The sequence below is a fragment of the Nesoenas mayeri genome (assembly GCF_963082525.1).
Source record: "Nesoenas mayeri genome assembly, chromosome: 5".
NCBI lineage: Eukaryota > Metazoa > Chordata > Aves > Columbiformes > Columbidae > Nesoenas > Nesoenas mayeri.
The window spans coordinates 30,321,869-30,339,801 of NC_137548.1; the positions used below are offsets into that span (position 1 = coordinate 30,321,869).

Consider the following 17,933-nt stretch of genomic DNA (forward strand, 5'->3'; position numbering starts at 1 on the left):
CTTTGCTATCTCTGAAATGTGAAAATTCCTTCAGCGTTTGAAAAAGATCAATTGTGCCCATTTTGAAAGATATTTTTAATTTTTCATTGCTTCTGTAAAAGAAAATTCTCACTCTTATGACAGGCCATCAAGCTTGTATACTGTAGCAAGGTAGGAATCTGTTTAATTAGAATTATAAACCCACCAGGATTACTTTCTCATACATATTCTAAATTTGAAATGTTGTGGAGAAGAGGGAGCCAGCCCCCTGCTAGCTCAGGTGCTGGGGCGAGGGAAGAAGAGCTTCTCAGGCGTGGAGCACCACGACCCAGGGCTCTGAGTGGGTCCAGCAGGCTGTGAGGTTCAGCTCAGCAGTCACTAGGCTGCATGGTGAATGGCTCTATAAAACACATGGATGTCTCCTAGTGCCTGTGCCGTCTGCTTTTCTATTACCTGGATGATGGTAGCACCTGGATGGATGAAGAGAGTTAATTGCAGTTCAGATAGTCATAGACATAGTCTCTCAAAAGCTTTGATTCACTTCCACTTCGGCTTCATGTAAAGCAAATTTCTTTAAAACCGAGAGTAACTATTTCATGAATTTAGTTCGTATTTGAGCTAGAAAAATGTTTTTGGCATTAGATTGAATAATTTATTTTAATGAGATTGGGAAACAACAAAACCTTGAGTCCTTCAGCATTATTTGGATTATTCTTAGATTTTTAATCCTTAAGATATAGTCCATATTAAGCATTATGCTACTTAATTATTTCATCTTCACATTTGGGACTATGGGAGAAATTATCATCTGGGTTATGTTGTCTCTATGTGAGATTAAGAATATTTCATGTAAGAAACACTTTTTTTCAGGATTTTTGCACTCAGAAATTCCACCCTTGTGTGAAAATTACTGTTGTTAGGATATATAGGAGTTGATTTCAATTATACAGAAATTTTGAGTATCTTCTGCCACTTCTTTAGTTAAGATGATAAAGGATATTACTTTAGCTTCAAAATATAGCTGGAGATTGCAGCAAGACACAAAGACACAAGATTTGTGTTCTGTGTAATGAAAATCGGTTTTGTCTAAATATTTTTCCAAAACTCTGGTGTTTTACCTTATAGGTAGACTTTGAAAGTAACTTGAAGTTAATATAGTTCCTTAATATGACATCTCTTTTGCTAATTTAATGAAAATTGAATGTTTCTGATGTGTAGGCACCAATAATAATCCCTGTGTACAGTCAAGAATGGTTCCTGGCTTCCCAGGAAAAGGCACTCTTCTAAGGAGAATATGAAGCGAGCAGAAGGTGCCTGCACAGTGGAATCATTCAAATATGGCCCCGTTTCATTGCTTCACTTCATGACAAAATGTGATTTTTGCCTGGCTAACAACTCCATCAGAAGTGTGGCCTATGTGACTATTTTAAATAAGCAAAAAATCAGTATCCATCTTTACTAAGTTTATTCTGTCTGGTGTTGCTTCTGTAAGTTTTGAGTGTAGTAAACTTCTACAGACCTGGGTTTTTCAGTGTTCGTTATTTTACAGAGGAATATGAAAATAAAAAATACCATTATTGCTCCTCTTTAACAGGAATAAAACCATGCATAAAGTTTTTGGTCCACATATAGATGGTAAATCATCAGTGAGAAATATTTTGGAAATGTGAATGGAAGATGGCATAGTAAGCCATTCTCAGCCTAATGAACATGATAGGTACACCTTGCTGTTACTGTGACCATGCAACTGAGAATGTGGATATGAATGGTTAGCTGATTACTAGGAAAGTTTTACGAGTATGTATCTCTTAAGTAATTGTAATGCCTTTGTAGAAGTACATGTGCTGATGCTGGTGCCAACCTTCTCAAAGTTTGGCAATAGATTGCCAACTCCTTCAGTTCAAAATTGGTGGATGATAGAGGTGCTCAAGGAAATGGCCTTGGAATATTATCTAATATTGTAAAGATAAGCGATCCATCTAGGATTTTTTGTGTGGTGTACAGTGCACATGAACAAAAATTCTGCATCTTTAAATACATGCACTCTAGCAGAATTTTCCAGATATTCTGTGGGAATGTTTTATGTTTGAATCTGGAAATCGTTTCTGCTCAGTATAAAGTCTATATGAATAACTATATACAGCAGCTTTTTCAGCAGCTTTTTTTTTTTTTTTTTTTTCCAGGGAGGTAATGTCCCCAACCAATAATGAGCAGTGGGTTGGTTCTTATGGTATAATCTGCAATAAGAGAGACAAAACGTCAGAGATTTAGATGCATTTCTTTCAAACCAGGGATCTGACTATTTTGTGTCTCTTTTCAGTGCATGCTTTAAAGCTTAAAAAAAAGTATAAACTTCCTTGGGATACTTGGATAGGTTCTGAAGCTGTTATAACTGTCTAAAGTGTTATAACCTTAACACCTGCCAGTTCCTCTCGAGCTATGCTTATCATTATGTTTCTTTCATGTTGATAAAACTCCCAAATAAGACATGGAGTAACTCAATGACGTAAAATTAAATAGAATCTTTTGTATCAGAAAAAGGGTTTCTTGGCTGTATTTTTAAAACAAAATCTTAGTTCCTTAAACTGGAAGTGTGGAAAAAAAACCCCTCACATTTTTGTGCTACAGAAAAAAAAATGCCTTAGATAGTAATCTCAAGCTTACTCAAGTTTACTTTATAACCTCTGAAATTTTAAAAAATGTTTTTTAGTTTAAACAGGATTTAATCTGGTTTCAAAGCTGCAATTTCCTTAGGTCAAAATAGATGATTATAATTAAGTTCGGAGACATTATTTTGTGTGTCTAGTAACTTTAGTCTCAAGAAATAGGTATTTCCTAATGAGCTATCATTTGGGCATTACATTATGTCTTAGACAGAAATGAAAAGTATTTCTTCCAGCTTCCAGGCACCTTTTTGGCATTAATCTGGGGAGAAATCCTAGAATCATGGAATAATACAGACTGGAAGCGAATCTGCTCCAGGAAGGTCTAATTAGATCACCTTGCTCAGGAACTTGTCTTTGCAAAAGTTATCAGCAGGAACTAAGGTATGCAGTCACATCTCTTTCCTTTCCTAGTGGATACCACATTGCTCACAGAGGAAGAGAAAGACAAATGAACTTACTTGCTTGGTGAAAAAGCCATTTTCAGAATATAGTGATAAGTGATGTCATATATGAAAAAATATGTGTCCTGTTTGATACTAGTGTGAGGAATGGTCTAGTCTGCCCTCAGAATTTATTTGTATTGATTGTATTTTACAGTTATGTATTTTACAGTGTAGTAAATTCTCATGGGTTTGTATTTGCAGTTTCCTGAATGTGGTTTCTATGGAATGTACGACAAAATTCTGCTATTCCGCCATGACCCTACCTCTGAAAACATTCTCCAGTTGGTGAAATCAGCTGCAGATATCCAGGAAGGAGACCTAGTTGAAGTTGTCTTGTCAGGTAACTAAAACCAATGGTAATTACTGTCATGCTTTTGCAAACAAGAACTTCCACAGTATTTTTGACCCAGACAGGATTCAAGAAAAAGGACATTTTGTTTGCATGGACTTTGACCTATGCTGGGTCAAAATCTTACTCAGATGTGTATAGACACATTATGCCTATTAGTTTTTTTTTTTAATTGCACTGTATACTTTAGAACAGCCTTATTTTGTCCATATTACTAGTTAAGCATCAGGTTATTTTAATAAGCAATTGAAACATGTATATTTCTATCTACATTTTTAGAGGAAAATATCATCCTGTGCAGCAGCACAATCCTTTACAAAGAAGCGCAGTAGACATAGTAGAAACCAAATGTAACAAGTAACAACAAAAAGCAATAAATATTTTAACGTTTACTTAATTAACAGAGTAGCTTGAAGATCAGAAATGGTCCTCACATATATTGCATGAAATATCCACAGTTTAATATTTAGGTGGATAGAGTATACATTTTTTCTTTTAGTCGATGCAGTCAGTTCATAATTACCTGTGAAGGAATTGTCAAGGCCATTCTTGCTAACAGTGACCTGGCTTCTTTTAAAGTAAGGATTTTTAGATTTAGTATATCTGAAGTGCCATAAAAATGTCCACTGGAAATGGAGTAAGTGCTTTTTCAAAGCCCTACTTAACAATGCCTGCCAGGGCTGCTCTGACTCCTTATGTGACTTATTTTTAAAACTAGGAAAGGAAGGGAGAAGAAAAATTCTAGGTGGGGAAGAAAATAAAATTATATAAATCTATATTATTTATGGATGACTGTCCAGAAGGAGTGCTTGGATGCTTGTTGTACTGGACTATGGATTGTGTGACAGGTATAAATGATGGTGTGGAAGGTGAAAAGGTGGAACATGAGAAAATAACGATTTAGTGCCTAGGAAATAGAAAAGTCAGAGGAGACAAGTTGATAATATAAGTCCATGCAAAGCCAGAGAATGAAAGTTATAGTCTTAAAGTGGCTATCAGGTGAAGAGATGTAAGAAGAATATGAGTGAATCATGAGGTGAAAGGTAAAATTTTGTAGGCAATGAAATGTCAAATGGATTGAAGAAGCATGTTTGGCTGTGTGGCAGAGTGTTTGGCAGAGTGGCCGTGAAGAGTGGATTACTCTGACTAAAGTAGGAAATAAGCACCAGTTATGTGACTGGAATGTAGAGGAATTCTGAGGATGCTGTTATGTGTCAATAGGACTTGTCAAAGAAAGGATGAGGTATGTGACTAAGAATTGTCCAAAGTTTACAAGGGTATGCAGTAGAGTGAATGCTGGAATTGTTAAGATATAAAGGTGTACTATTTGATAAATGAAACTTAGAACATGGCCGAAGGGCTTTATTTTTGCTGCTAGAACATGCGGTTAGAGCATCTGGAAAGACACTTAAAATAGGGAGACATGTATGTCATATAAAAGTAGAAATTTAATCTATAGAAGAGTGCAGGGTTAGTGCAGAGAAAGCCAGAGCCCTAAGGGGTTCTGAAGCATGGAGGTAAGAGTTAAGCCACATAACCTAAGCCAACTGAACTTTTAAATATAGTTTTCTTTGATAGGACCCTATTCCATACTCTTCGATTAAAATGGGAAGATGTACAATAAGGAATAATGCAGGTAATTCCCTTAAGTCATCACTCATCCTTTCCATATCAGAAAACAAATATTTCCCTTTTGAAAAGATACCAGTAATCTCTGTTTCATATTTTCTGCTGAAAATAATCACTCCAGATCAGTAAATCAGATGCAGCGGAAAAAAAAAAAAAACCACAGGGAATTTAGTGCTTTATTTGATGTATTGTTTATATGATTTTGGAATGGAGGCCACATATCTTCCAGTTTGCCAAAATTAGGTAAATAGCTGTTTAAATCTTCCAGACTTGCAAGTGATAAAGGAGAACTATGCTGTTCAAGAGCATTAGGGGATTAATTATTTTATTTTCTATGTGAAGCGTCTCTCTACAAAACTGGTCAAGCATAGGCAACTCTGCAAGATTTAGAGGAAGCCTATTAAACCAGCACCGTGTGAAAGTGTGGGTGGTACCTACAATTGCCTGAGGTCCATATATTTTTTTCCTTTTACCCTCCATTGCTGGCTGAAGGCCCAGAATTTTTAATATCACAAAGTACTGTTGTACTGTGTTCTAGCAACCAGATACCAGCTAAAGGGAAATCCCCAAAGTGCGCTATTTTACACTTCCTAGTAATTCTCTTATACAGTTGTTGACAGTATTGAACAGCTTTATCATTTTATCTGGTTTTATTTATGGTGAACTCATGAAAGAAATTAACATTTGTTTATTACCTTCTTGTTATTGATTTATGTCATTTCTGTGATGGACTGGTTCCAGTTTGCAATTCGCTCATTGTATCAACTTTATCAAATGTTGTGCAACAGTAGCAGTGTGTCTTAACAGGTTAAAAAAAAGAAAATAGGGAATTTAGGGAATCCAAATCATTTAGAAGGTCATTGTAATGGAGGCAATTCATAGATTGATACAATTGTTGTATCTTGAATAAATTTATAATACAAAATGCATGTGTAAGATTATGATGAATTAAGTATGTTATAAATTTTTTGCATACTCTTTCATAGTTTTACAGGAAATAGGGTGTGATCATACCTGCATAGTCATAGCATTTCTGAGGCTTTAATTCTTGATTTTGTGAACTTGTTTTCACTGAAAGTGACCAGTAGTTCTAAAGCCTGAGAATAGTCCTTGTTTCAGTTTTATCATACTATTAGCAGTAGTTAGTAACAGAATTAGTTTGTTTCTTGTTCCATTTGGGCCTTGTGTCCTGTTCCCCAACCAGCCCCTGCTCTAGTATATCTACTTCTGGAAAATTTAAGGGAGAAGTATTACTATATCTTTGACCATACACCAGTCCAGTGCTGAAAGCTATTTCACGTGTTATTTTGAGAGTGTTTAATTTATATAATCTTAACTACAGCCATCACTCATGTCCTCACTAAAATGAAGTGGCTTTTTTACATACAAGTAAGGGTTGAGGAATCTTAAGGCGCTTCCAACAAGGTATGCTGGTTTCTCAATTCCATATGGCCCAAAGACTCTGATTTTGTTTCCATGTTTTTTTATTGAAGAAAGAATTTTTCTCCTCTCTGCCAAAAGATTTGAAAGTCTTCCTTTGGCCTTTCTTTCCTTAGCAATGAAAAATTGTTATCTAGTTCTTATGCAGATAAATGTGTATTTGTAGTATTAGCAAAGCTGACAAAGTATTCTTTTTAAAAGCACTTATTTTTAAACTAGCTTCAGAGGCAATAGATTTAAAACAGTACAAAATACTTAAAAAAATATGCCCTAAGTAGTGATATTGCTATCAAATAATCAAGTATGCACAATGTTAATCCAATATGTTTGATGATGCATACCAGAAATGTACTCTGAGCTTGTGCAAAAGATGGCACATTACCAGGTTTTAGATTATGAGTTAGATTAGATTTCTTAGATTAAGTCTCTTTTGGACTAGGGAGACCAGAGCTGGACACAGTGCACAGTACTCAAGAGTGGCTGATAATGGATAGGAGAAATTATTGCAATAGTACATGCAATCAGGAAAGTTTCTTTTCTCTTACTTTGTGGCCTTTAGGTTCTCCATAAAAGCATAATGCATTTTGTAACGCTATTCTGTAAAACTAAATAGGTGTTCGTTTTCAGATACACTGTCTTTTCTGGCGTATAAGACTCTTATATAATAGCAAAAAAAATGCCAAAGAAAATTGTAGGAGTTTTATGATTTTGTTATTTCAAGCAATGAATATATTAATTATTATCAAAATTTTAGCTTTAAAGGCCAACAGTTCTATTGCTTATTACTATTACTAAAGTGCTGGGAAAGAAAATGTGAGATATCACAATTCCTCTTATTAATAACCATTGTTTACAATTTCTCATCCGTCTTTTTCTCCAAAAATGATGTGTTCTTTTCTGGTACTACTTTGATAATCCGAAAATTATGTGTGGCTTCATGGAGAACCACAGCTTGAGTATCTAGTTCATGTTGTTCTAAAGTTGAGGACTCTTTCCCTCCCCAGTTACAGTGGTATGATTTCAGCAAGAAATATTATTTCATATCTCTTCATGCAACTTATCTTTGTAGATTACACTCACTTAAGTGCCTTTCTGCCAGTACTGTTGCACATATGAGGTTTTAAAGTGATGTAGTTAGTTGATGAAAGCTGCTTCTTAGACTAACTGTTTGGATTTTCTTAATGAAATACTGAAACAGGATTTTTTTTAAAAAAAAGATTCCCCAGTGTGATTTCCTGAAGCTGGAATCTCAACTTTTGTCAACTTGTGTCTGCTTTCAATGTTCTTCCTGTGCTACTGGAGGAGTTTGCTATGACGAGTAATTGCTAAGGCATGTTTTCTATATTGACATGCTGTAATACCAGCTCCTAACACCACACAGTGAGAGTATGTAAAAGATCAGCCACGCAGTGCCTGTTCTAATATTATAGAATTGGGAATGGTTTCCTTCCCTCAGCCACATATTAACTTAAACATTGCAGGAATTGCTGGATTTAGTTAGACTCATCTGCTAACAGTTCAGTGTTTTTCAGCAGACAACACTGTGCTTGGTAGGCTTGCTTTCTAAATCAAATGACAGCAAATGAAACTTGCAACATCATGGCCTGATACATGAAAGCCTTCAGTCCATGTCTCAAATTACACAAGAATTTAAATACATTTCCTCCATAAACACTTAAGAGCATCAGTGTCCTCCCACAGATGAGCCTTTGCTAAATGTAGCAATTCATTTCCGCAATGGTAAAATTCCCATGTCACGGAGGGGAGAAAGGTATTCCCAGTTCTGCAATACTGGAAAAGAGTGAGAACTATATTAACAGTCTGAAATGTTCAGGGAAGTATTCAAATTAATGCAGGCAGTTTTAACTGAAATATATTCAGACATAGTTTCAAATTATTATAGATTTTTTTACAATGGTGCATCACAAATTAGCTGAAGATGGGTTATGAAAACAGAAACATTGTGCTGTAAAATATACATATATATGAAGAAGAGAGAAGCATGTGCAATGAGTTTATTTTCTTTTGATCCTGAAGGTCCTGCATTGGAAGGGACCCACAACTATCATCGAATCTAACTCCTGTTCCTGCATATGACAGCCCCACAGTTCACACCATATGTATGAGGGTGCTGTCTAGTCTCTTCTTGAAGAGACTGGTCTAGTCTCTTCTGACTAGTCTAGTCTCCTCTTGTCTCCTTTTTAATTAAAAAAACACCAGTCTACCTGAATACAGGGCCGTAAGATTTTTTTTCATTATACTTAATAATTTGGATACGCCTTGAAAATTTATTTTTGAAGGGAGGAAAAACCTCTTTGAAAACATAAGAGATTGGCCTTGAGCACAATGGTGGATGATATTGAGCACTTCAGCAGTGGGAAGGACAAAAGGAATGCAATATATATTCAGGTGCCTATGTTGAACTGGTTGAAGTGTTTTATTTCTAGAGTACATTACAAATATCTAAACAGAATATGCATTCTAAAGTTCTGTAAATTCAAGATATATTACGGCAATTATTTTTGAATGGCATGTCTGAAAGGAGCAGTAGAACATAGCGTTACTGCCACAACTTTGCTGCTGAAAACTCTGCGCTGTGGCTAAACATCCCCTGAGGCACTGATATCTGATGTCAAAAGCTATACTGATCCAGCGCATTCATTTTTTATTGCACATGTCGATACTGGTCAGGCTAGAGAAAGCTGAACTGTGAGTCCTAGTACTGTGTGGTTATGTAATCAGTTCATATCCTAATACTATGTGTTTTCCTGTTTTCATTGTTGTTTACTTAATTACAAGGTCTTTTGTAAAGGCTGAACAGCCTGTGGTTTGTTTTGGTTTGTTTTTTTTTTTAATTGTACTTAATGTTTTTAACAGTTTGAGGAATAATGAATATGATCATCTTCTGGTTTAGAGCTTACATTACAGGTTCTTGAAAGATACGAAAACTTATCTAGAAGAATTTATAGTCGAGAGGAGCTGCTCATTGTAGCTGAAGCACTTCAGTCCATTTTGGGAAGGAAAATTGTACCTGTGGATGTCATACAATATAACTGAAGGAGTTTGTGGTAAAATTAGAGGTTTCTGGTGAAACACAAGAAATTTAATCAGCTCAGAATGCAACACTTAAGGTGCTTTTATATTCATAATGAACATTATTACTTGTATTTTGCATTGCTACCTTATGTGTTTGGATTTTAATGGAGTGTAAGAATCGCATAACTCACAGAACAAATGTCTGTATGGCGGCTGACTGGTCCAGAGGAGATAAGCACTGGCCATTGCAGTCAGCCAGATTCATTGTCGTTCAGTGTCAATATAGATTCTGGCAGTTTAGAAGTGAAAGGTCAGGCATTATTATGAGAGTGGAAGCAAAAGGGCACATTGAGTTACGGACTCAGTCAACTGCACATTAAAAAAAGGAAAGGGAACTTTTGTTCTGAATGTTAGTGGCCCTCATAAATACAGTTTTAATTTTACATCCTATAGTGTTTTCTTCCTTTTATTTTATGTATGTTTAAAATATTGTTTGTTTTAACATTTTGGTTGTGTTGACTACGTGGCATTCTGATAGTGTTTGTATAGGAGTTATGGGGACACTTCAGAAATGTATTAAAATTACAAATTTATATGTTGAACTCAGGTGGTTTATTAGGCTGCATACCAGGGCATTCATTGAACAGTATCACCAATACTGACAGAATCACCATTCTGTCAGTAATGTATTACTTGTCATGCTGCTGTTTTCTTAGCTGTGCATTTTCTATTTCATTTCTTCTCCAAAATGTTAGAGAAGTGCACCTGGTCTCCTGATGCTCAGAAGAGGAAAGACCGTTACTAGTGCTGTGGAAGTCTCTAGTAATGTGTTCATTGAATCCAACATTTCCTTAATTAAATTGCATTTCAGACTAAAAAAGAATCCAAATCTTTGCGGAAAGGATTTTATCAAGTTGTATTTGTAGGAAGGGTTCTTTTTGATTTAGAATACTCTAAAAAATTAGTAGGCAGCACAAAAGTTGCAGTCAGAGTTATCATCAAAGGCAGCTATAAATGAGTAGTCAGTCATTCATAAACAGTGGAAGGAAGAGAAAGCAAAAATTGCATCTCTGTAGGTCTCTCTTTAAAATGCAGTCTTACTGTTTGCTGAAGAGCAGGAAGTCAATTTCTGTAAGGTGAGCTTAAGCTGAAAAGTGTTTTTCAATCTTGATGTGATTAAGTAGCATTTGCTACAAGCTTCAACCTGACCAGTGAAATATGCTTGAATGAAATATGCTTGCTTTCTTACACTGCCTTCTTTAAGCTTTACTCCTGGTTTTTGAAGCTGTTTGCTATAGTTGGACTAGACTTTAAAAATTATTTATTTCAGCTGCTGTTTGTTAAGGCAAAAAAAGCCATATTAATGATCGAGATGTACAGTCCTTCCGTAGTTATTGTGTAAGTTATTACATGAGATCTGGATTGTAGATGAATTAACCTCTTTCTAAAATGAAGATTGCATTAAGTTTTTATTTCAAGCTGTCTACAGATGCAACTACAACCACTTCATCTGTGTATTTGTGAACTTTTTCAGGTGAAGCAGATTTGCCATTTTTCCCTTAAATGGAAGCACATACTCTGTAGAACAAGCTGATAAATAAGAGTTGCTGTGGTTATGTACATCTATACGCTGACTCTTTTTGAGTTCCGTTTTTCAAGGCCTTCAAGGAAACAATTACTTCAGACGCCTTCAGACTTACTTTCTTGCCAGCATAGTTTATGTCCTGTGTTATACCTTGTTCATGAAAGTTTAATAAAAGCTGCTGTGTAAATTTGCCAAGCCTTTTCATGTTATATAGAAGGGAAAAAAAAAAAAAATATATATAGTTTTAATATGAGTTTGCTTATATTATAAAAATTCTATCTGTTTTTACTGAGGCAGAATTACATTGGGATGTAAGAGATCTTTGCCAGCCACTGGAAGGCAGAGGATGAAATGTTAGCATCTTGTGTAAATTAGTGGAATGTACTTCGTCTGCTTGCTGTGAGCAGTTGTGCTCAACATGGCAGGATTCCTGAAGCAAGAGTCAAATAGCAGCTATTTTACATTCCCTTGCTGAGCTGATGAGGGTGGGAATTGATCCACTGCTTTTGTTAAGAAGCTGTTTCTGGTTTAATGTCATATAGACGGTACACCATCTGATCGTTAGATGCTGACATTTTTTTTTGGATTCAGTACAGTTTATACTCTCTTGTATATGATAAAATATGTTGAACTGGATAAAAGCTGTGGATAACTATGCAGTTATAGTAAATGCTATATATCAACTGGATTGTAATGTTAGTCCAATTGCAAGCTCCTTGAGATAAACATTATGATGTTATATCTTTGAACATCATTTTATGTTACATATACAGTTGGTCAAAGTTCTTGACTTTGCTTTGTTGTAATTGAAAAGCATTGCTCTCGTGGTGTCTTCACTGCTATGTTAACACTCTCATGTCTTTGAGAAATACAACTATCTTTTCTCTGTCCTGTCTGAAATGATATATTTTAAAATTATTCTTCTTCTATATCCTTTTAATTGTGTCTAGCTGTCATATTTTTTCATAGTTCTGTAGAGCTAAGACTCACTACTGATTAGATTAAAGTAGAGTGATTTTGTATCCCTCACTGTTCATTAGCCAACATCATTCTTGGATCATGAATTTCAGATAGATGACTGAGTTCAAAGTGCTTAGGACTAAAAGAGTCTCTCCTTCTATGTTTTTATTTTTCCTCATTGTCTTCAGCTCATAAATGTTATAATTGTTACCCTCTGATACAGACTTCAAGATTTTTAGTTTTTCTGCATCAGCAGAATCTTTCTGAATTCCCCCTCCCATATTGCCTTACCATTTTTTTTTCTTTCTGCTGCAGGAGAGAGTAGGTAAAAACAGGATGAAAAAACCAGATATCCTATCAACATCATTTCCTTATATTCTTTGGCAGCATCATCAACAGTATGCACTTAGTAAAATGATTGTTAGTAGAGAAGCAGTTAATATGTCATCTTTGCTTCTAGTGCTCTTTCAGAAATACAGACCATGCTAGTTATTCTTCCTTGGGTCTTTCTGTTTGTTTTTAGTATTTAATTATTATTTCAGCAGCAGAAAATCTGAAATAGTTGCAAAATTTTTTGAATGTGGATTGCAAGACAGTAAGTTCTCCATTTTAAGTAAGCTTTTTGAACTTAGAATTTCTCATTCATGTCAAGATTTTAGACGTAATTTTAAAGCTTGTTATTTGGTAATCATAAGCAATGCCATTTTTTATTTATAAAAAAAAAAAAATAAAATTAAACTAGATGTTAGAAAAAATAGTACTGATAGAGAAGCTGAATCCTTGAGAGAAAATACACAAATCCTCTCAGAACAGGACCTTTTTAGGGGAGGTCACTGTTCCCCTGCAAGCTAATAGATCTCACAGGCTACATTGTTTCACCTTTAATTGTCCAGTTTTTGGAGATGGGACATTTTTATTTTGTGTGCTGTCTAATAATAATATCAAGTTTTCTCTTCAGTTGAGATAGCCTGCTTGGTTTTCCAGAAGTCATACAAACAATTTCTTTTTCAAAGGCTTATAAAGAAACTACGCTTTCATGAAAGAAGGAGATAGATGCTCAAATGGATAAATAACTATTTATGACTTAGAAAACAAAGGGTACAATTACATGCTGTTTTCACAGTGGAAGTGGGTCACTAGCAGAGGTTCTTAGGTCTGTGCTGTTAAATACATTCATAAATGATCTAGAAAGCATGACTAGTGAAGAGTCAGTGTCACCCCAGATGAAATTCAGTATAGATCAATAAGAATTGTCAGGAGAATGTATTGATTTGTCTGTTATAAGAGGCTTTGAGAAGTTCAGAAGAAGTTCCAGAAAAGCAAATAGAAGTCTTGGAATTCTTAGGAAAGTAATAGAGACAAACCAGAAAATGCTTATAATGTCACTGCGTTTGTATTATCTGTCCTTGTCACCTCCTCTGTGCTTCAGAAAATCTTTTGTGGCAGAGCATGGGCATCTGCATTTATAACTTGCGTGTGTTGCTGAAGTTCTAGTATTTTTTTCCTGCGCCCTAATGGAGTGTCTTGTGCACATCCAGAGGTGTGTGCACCCCAGTTTGGAGGTCACCACTGTAGGTTCACTTGAGCTTATATATTAGAAAAAAAATGTTCACCTCTTTAAAAAAAATGAATTGTCTTTTTTGAGTATGTGAGTAAGAAAACTTCAATTAAGTTTCCTTTCTCCTTTTCTCGGGTCTTTATATTCTTTCAGTTGTTTCTGCTACTAACACAGACTCAAATCGTAAAACTGCCAAAATGCGAAAATTTCTCTTTTCCTCACCAGACTTCATCCTCTTCCACCAAATAACTACCTCTCACACTTCATTTTTACTAGCTACAACATATAACAGGGAACAAGCCTTACTTAGGCTAAGCAGAACACTCTTTGATTTGTCATATACATTTGTATTTGATAAATTTGTTAGACAGTTTATTGACTGGTACATGATTGTCCAAACACTTGTATTGGAGTATTTGTTAATTGATAGGAGTCTTGAATGGAGAATATAGCTGTAAATTATTTGGAGAGGTGCATAGTGAAAGGATAAAAGGTAAGCCACTTGGAATAACTTGCCTATCAGAAGAGGTGTGTTTTTAACCTGTCAACACTGTATTCTACACTGCTTGGATATATGTCAGGAGAAAGATCTACTGTTTGGAAGTTCATTCTAATCTTTCAGTCTCTCTGAATTAATGATCTCAATAACTCATTGCTCCAGTAGATTTAAAACTAAATATGGCTTATGTAAAAGGGAAAAAAAAAAAAGTCTTTCAATGTCAGTATTAAGTTCATAAAATTTACTTTTGTTGACTGACTGCTGGCTTTGGTATTTTGAAGGAGCTAATAGCAATGCACAGTCTCATGGTTATTTCCAATAAATGGTGTTTGCACCCCTTTGTGGTAAGATACAAATCTCCTTTTAGGAAGTGATTGAGGTTTGTAGCTAAAGCAGATCTGAGCACAAACAAGCAAACCACTTTCCCTTGGGGAATATAACAACTCGAAACGGAAACTGAGGAAGAGACTCAGGAACTGCCACAGGTTGCAACTGCTGTTTGGTAGCATGATTCAAACCTGGAGACACTGTTATTCCAACTGAAATCTGGCTCATGCTGACTCTTGAAGAGGCCCCAAGAATGTTTTTGTTAACCTAGTTAAGGTGTGACTCGTTGCCAAAAATAAGTTTGGAGATCTTGCCTGCTTCTTAGGACATAAAAACTCCTATCACTCGAGTTTGTTGGTGCAGAAGGTTATTCTGTTTTTTTCCTGGTTTGTGGTTTTTTGGTTTGTTTTTTTTTTTGCTTCCTCTTCTTGACTCCAGTAAACTCTTACTCATTTCCTTTCCAAATGAAACAATTACAGTCTTTAATCTCTCCTTATATGGAAGTCTCTTCCATACCTTCAGTGGTTTTTCTTATCCAACAGGTTTTCCCTCTTACCATCCTTCTTTTCAAGTTGGTCTCACAGAAACTGAACACAATGTCAAGTGAGGAATATTAGTGTCGCCATTTTCCAATGTTAATTTCAGTCCCATTTATTTTTGTGCATGGGTGAAATCCTGAGTAAACTTATTAAGTCAGTAGGACACTTTTGTTATCTTCAGTGGGGCACCAATATATTCTCTAAACATTTTGCTTATCTTTGACTTTCAGATCTACCTGGCGAGGCACTGGAAATGTTTCTGTGTTGAGTCATTCTTGAATTGTTGTAATCCATTTTAAAAAATCAACCACAATTCAGAGCACATATAAGACAACCAAGTGATCATGCCCAGTCAGCATGAGTTTATGAAAGGCAGGTCCTGGTTGACCAACCTGATCTCCTCTTATGACTAGGTGACCTGGTTGATATTGTGTACTTAGACTTCAGTAAAACCTTTGACACTGTTTCCCACAACATTCTCCTGGAGAAACTGTCATGGGCAAGTATACTCTTCTCTGGGTAAAGAACTGGCTGGATGGTCAGGCCCAAAATATTGTGGTGAATGAAGTATAATCCAGTTGGTGACTGGTCACTAGTGGTGTTCCCCAGGGCTCAGTACTGGGCCAGTTCTCTTTAGTATCTTTATCAATTATCTGGATGAGGGACTGAGTGCAACCTAAGTAAGTTTGCAGATGACACCAAATTGGGTGGGTGTGTTGATCTGCTGGAGAGTAGGATGGCCATACAGAGGGATCTGGACCAGCTGGATCATTGGGCTGAGGCCAGCTGTATGAGGTTCAATAAGGCCAAGTGCCAGGTCCTGCATTTCGGTCACAACAACCCCAGGCACAGCTACAGGCTCAAGGATGAGTGGCTGGAAAGCTGCCTCGTAGAAAAGGCCCTGGGGATGTGCATTGACAGTTGTATGAATATGAGCCAGCAGTGTGCCCAGGTGGCTAAAAAGGCCAACAGCATCCTGGCGTGCATGAAAAATAGTGTGGCCAGCAGGACTAGGGAAGTGATTGTCCCACTGTACTCAGCTTTGGTGAGGCCACACCTTGAATCCTGTGTTCAGTTTTGGGCTCCTCACTAGAGGAAAGACACTGAGGTGCTGGAGGGAGTTCAGAGAAGCTGGTCAACAAAGCTGGTGAAAGGTCTGGAGCACAAGTCTGATGGGAGACGGCTGAGGGAACTGGGGCTATTTAGCCTGGAGAAAAGGAGGCTGAGAGGAGATGTTATTGCTGTCTACAACTACCTGAAAGGAGGTTGTAGCATGGAGGGTGTTGGTCTCTTCTCCGAAGTAGTAAGTGATAGGAGAAGAGGAAATGGCCTCAGGTTGCACCAGGGGAGGTTTATGTTGGCTATTAGAAAAAATGTCTTAATGGAAAGGGTTGTCAGGCATTGGAACAGGCTGCCCAGGGAAGTGGTGGAATCACCATTCCTGGAGGTGTTTATAAGACATATATATGAGGTTTTTAGGAACATGGTTTAATGCCAGAGTTTGGTTAATGTTTGGACTTGATGATCTTGAGGGTCTCTTCCAGCCAATCCATGAACTAAGGTGTTGCAGATTTTTCTACTTGGTTGAAAAATGAGTAAATTCAAAAAGAAATAATTCTGTGCCAGGATTTCAAAAGAATATAAAGCCTACTGTACTGTACAATTTGCAGGTTTGAAACTGTGGAATCATTCTCAAATGAATAGAAGTCCATTAGAGTTGAACTTCAGAATGTACACGTGAATCAAGCTTATTGACCCATAAAAGTTATTTTTTAATTAAAACTCTCTGTAAAAGCCTGAGCTAGCATTGGACAAATTATTACAAATGGTTTATTATCTCCTACGATTTCTTGTTTGCATTACCTCACCCATGATGTGAGATTTAAACAATAATCTGTAGTGAATCTACATACTGGATTTTATTTCAAAGGAGATCAAACCATTTACCTTACTGGATGCCTTCCACGCTGGCTCATTTGCTCCCTTCCCAGCCTTACATTCGGTAGCTCCAGGGAAGGCTGGGCACAACCTTGTGTTTGTTCCTGCTGTCCTACTGCTTGCAGCTCCCAGTCTTGTATGTCACCAACCAAAATGCATGGAGGTACCCTGGCCTCCATCTCCCTGAACTCTTGGATCTTCCCCCACTTCAGCATCTTACTTCTAAGCAGGATGTTCACCTTAGTTTTACAGTCCCCCTTCCTCCTCCTGAAATGACTGCATCTTTTTGGGGACCTTCTTTTCTTTCTAGACCCACAAGTTCACAGTGTTTCCAAACTAAATAGTCCACATACAGAAGCACAACTTTGTGATCAGCCATGTTGCTGATATTTCAGTTTCCTGCCTCTGTCACTGAAGGACTGAGGACATGCCACTGCTGTTTAGTCTGGATGTTTTAAAAAATTTCAACTAGCCAGTTCCAGTTGCAGTTAGCAAGTAGCAGGCTTCTTTGAGAGTTCAAAATTCAAGTCTGAAAATTTATCTCCCCCTCCATTCCTGCCTCCTACAGCCCATTACCTGCCAACTGTTAGCGTTAGTAATTTAAGCTCTTTTTTACTTAAATAATTTGGGTAAAACAATAACAGATAAGGAAAACAAAATGATACTTGTTGGATTTGAAGGATTTTCCTGCATGCAAAATTTAGAGTGCTGAAGTACTCACATACATATCCAGAAAACTCACTAGATCCCCTTTTTCCAAGTTTCCCTATTTTCGAGCAGAACAAATAAAGAAACAGAGTGATTACAAATCTGTACATATCTAGATGTTAGGAAGTTATAATTTCCATTATGTGTCAGGATCTTGATAATCTTAGTTTAATTTTGTATCAGATTTCAAGATGGAGATCAGAGATCAACTTGTATGAACTGCCCTAGCTCTGCTGACTTTGATAGAACTCTGAAAACTTAGATTGTCTTTTGCCAG

The 17,933-nt window shown here is 36.4% G+C and overlaps 1 protein-coding gene across 2 annotated transcripts in view; it reads left to right on the top strand.

Moving 5' to 3' along the window:
• PRKD1 (protein kinase D1) overlaps positions 1 to 17,933 on the top strand; it is a gene marked incomplete at both ends in the record, with an annotated part of 133,424 nt that overhangs the window by 66,895 nt on the left and 48,596 nt on the right. For both annotated transcript variants that reach the window (XM_080346118.1, XM_080346117.1), the window contains one exon: positions 3,290 to 3,428. In XM_080346118.1, coding sequence (XP_080202244.1) covers positions 3,290 to 3,428 — 139 coding nt within the window. The remainder of the gene's footprint in view (positions 1 to 3,289; positions 3,429 to 17,933) is intronic.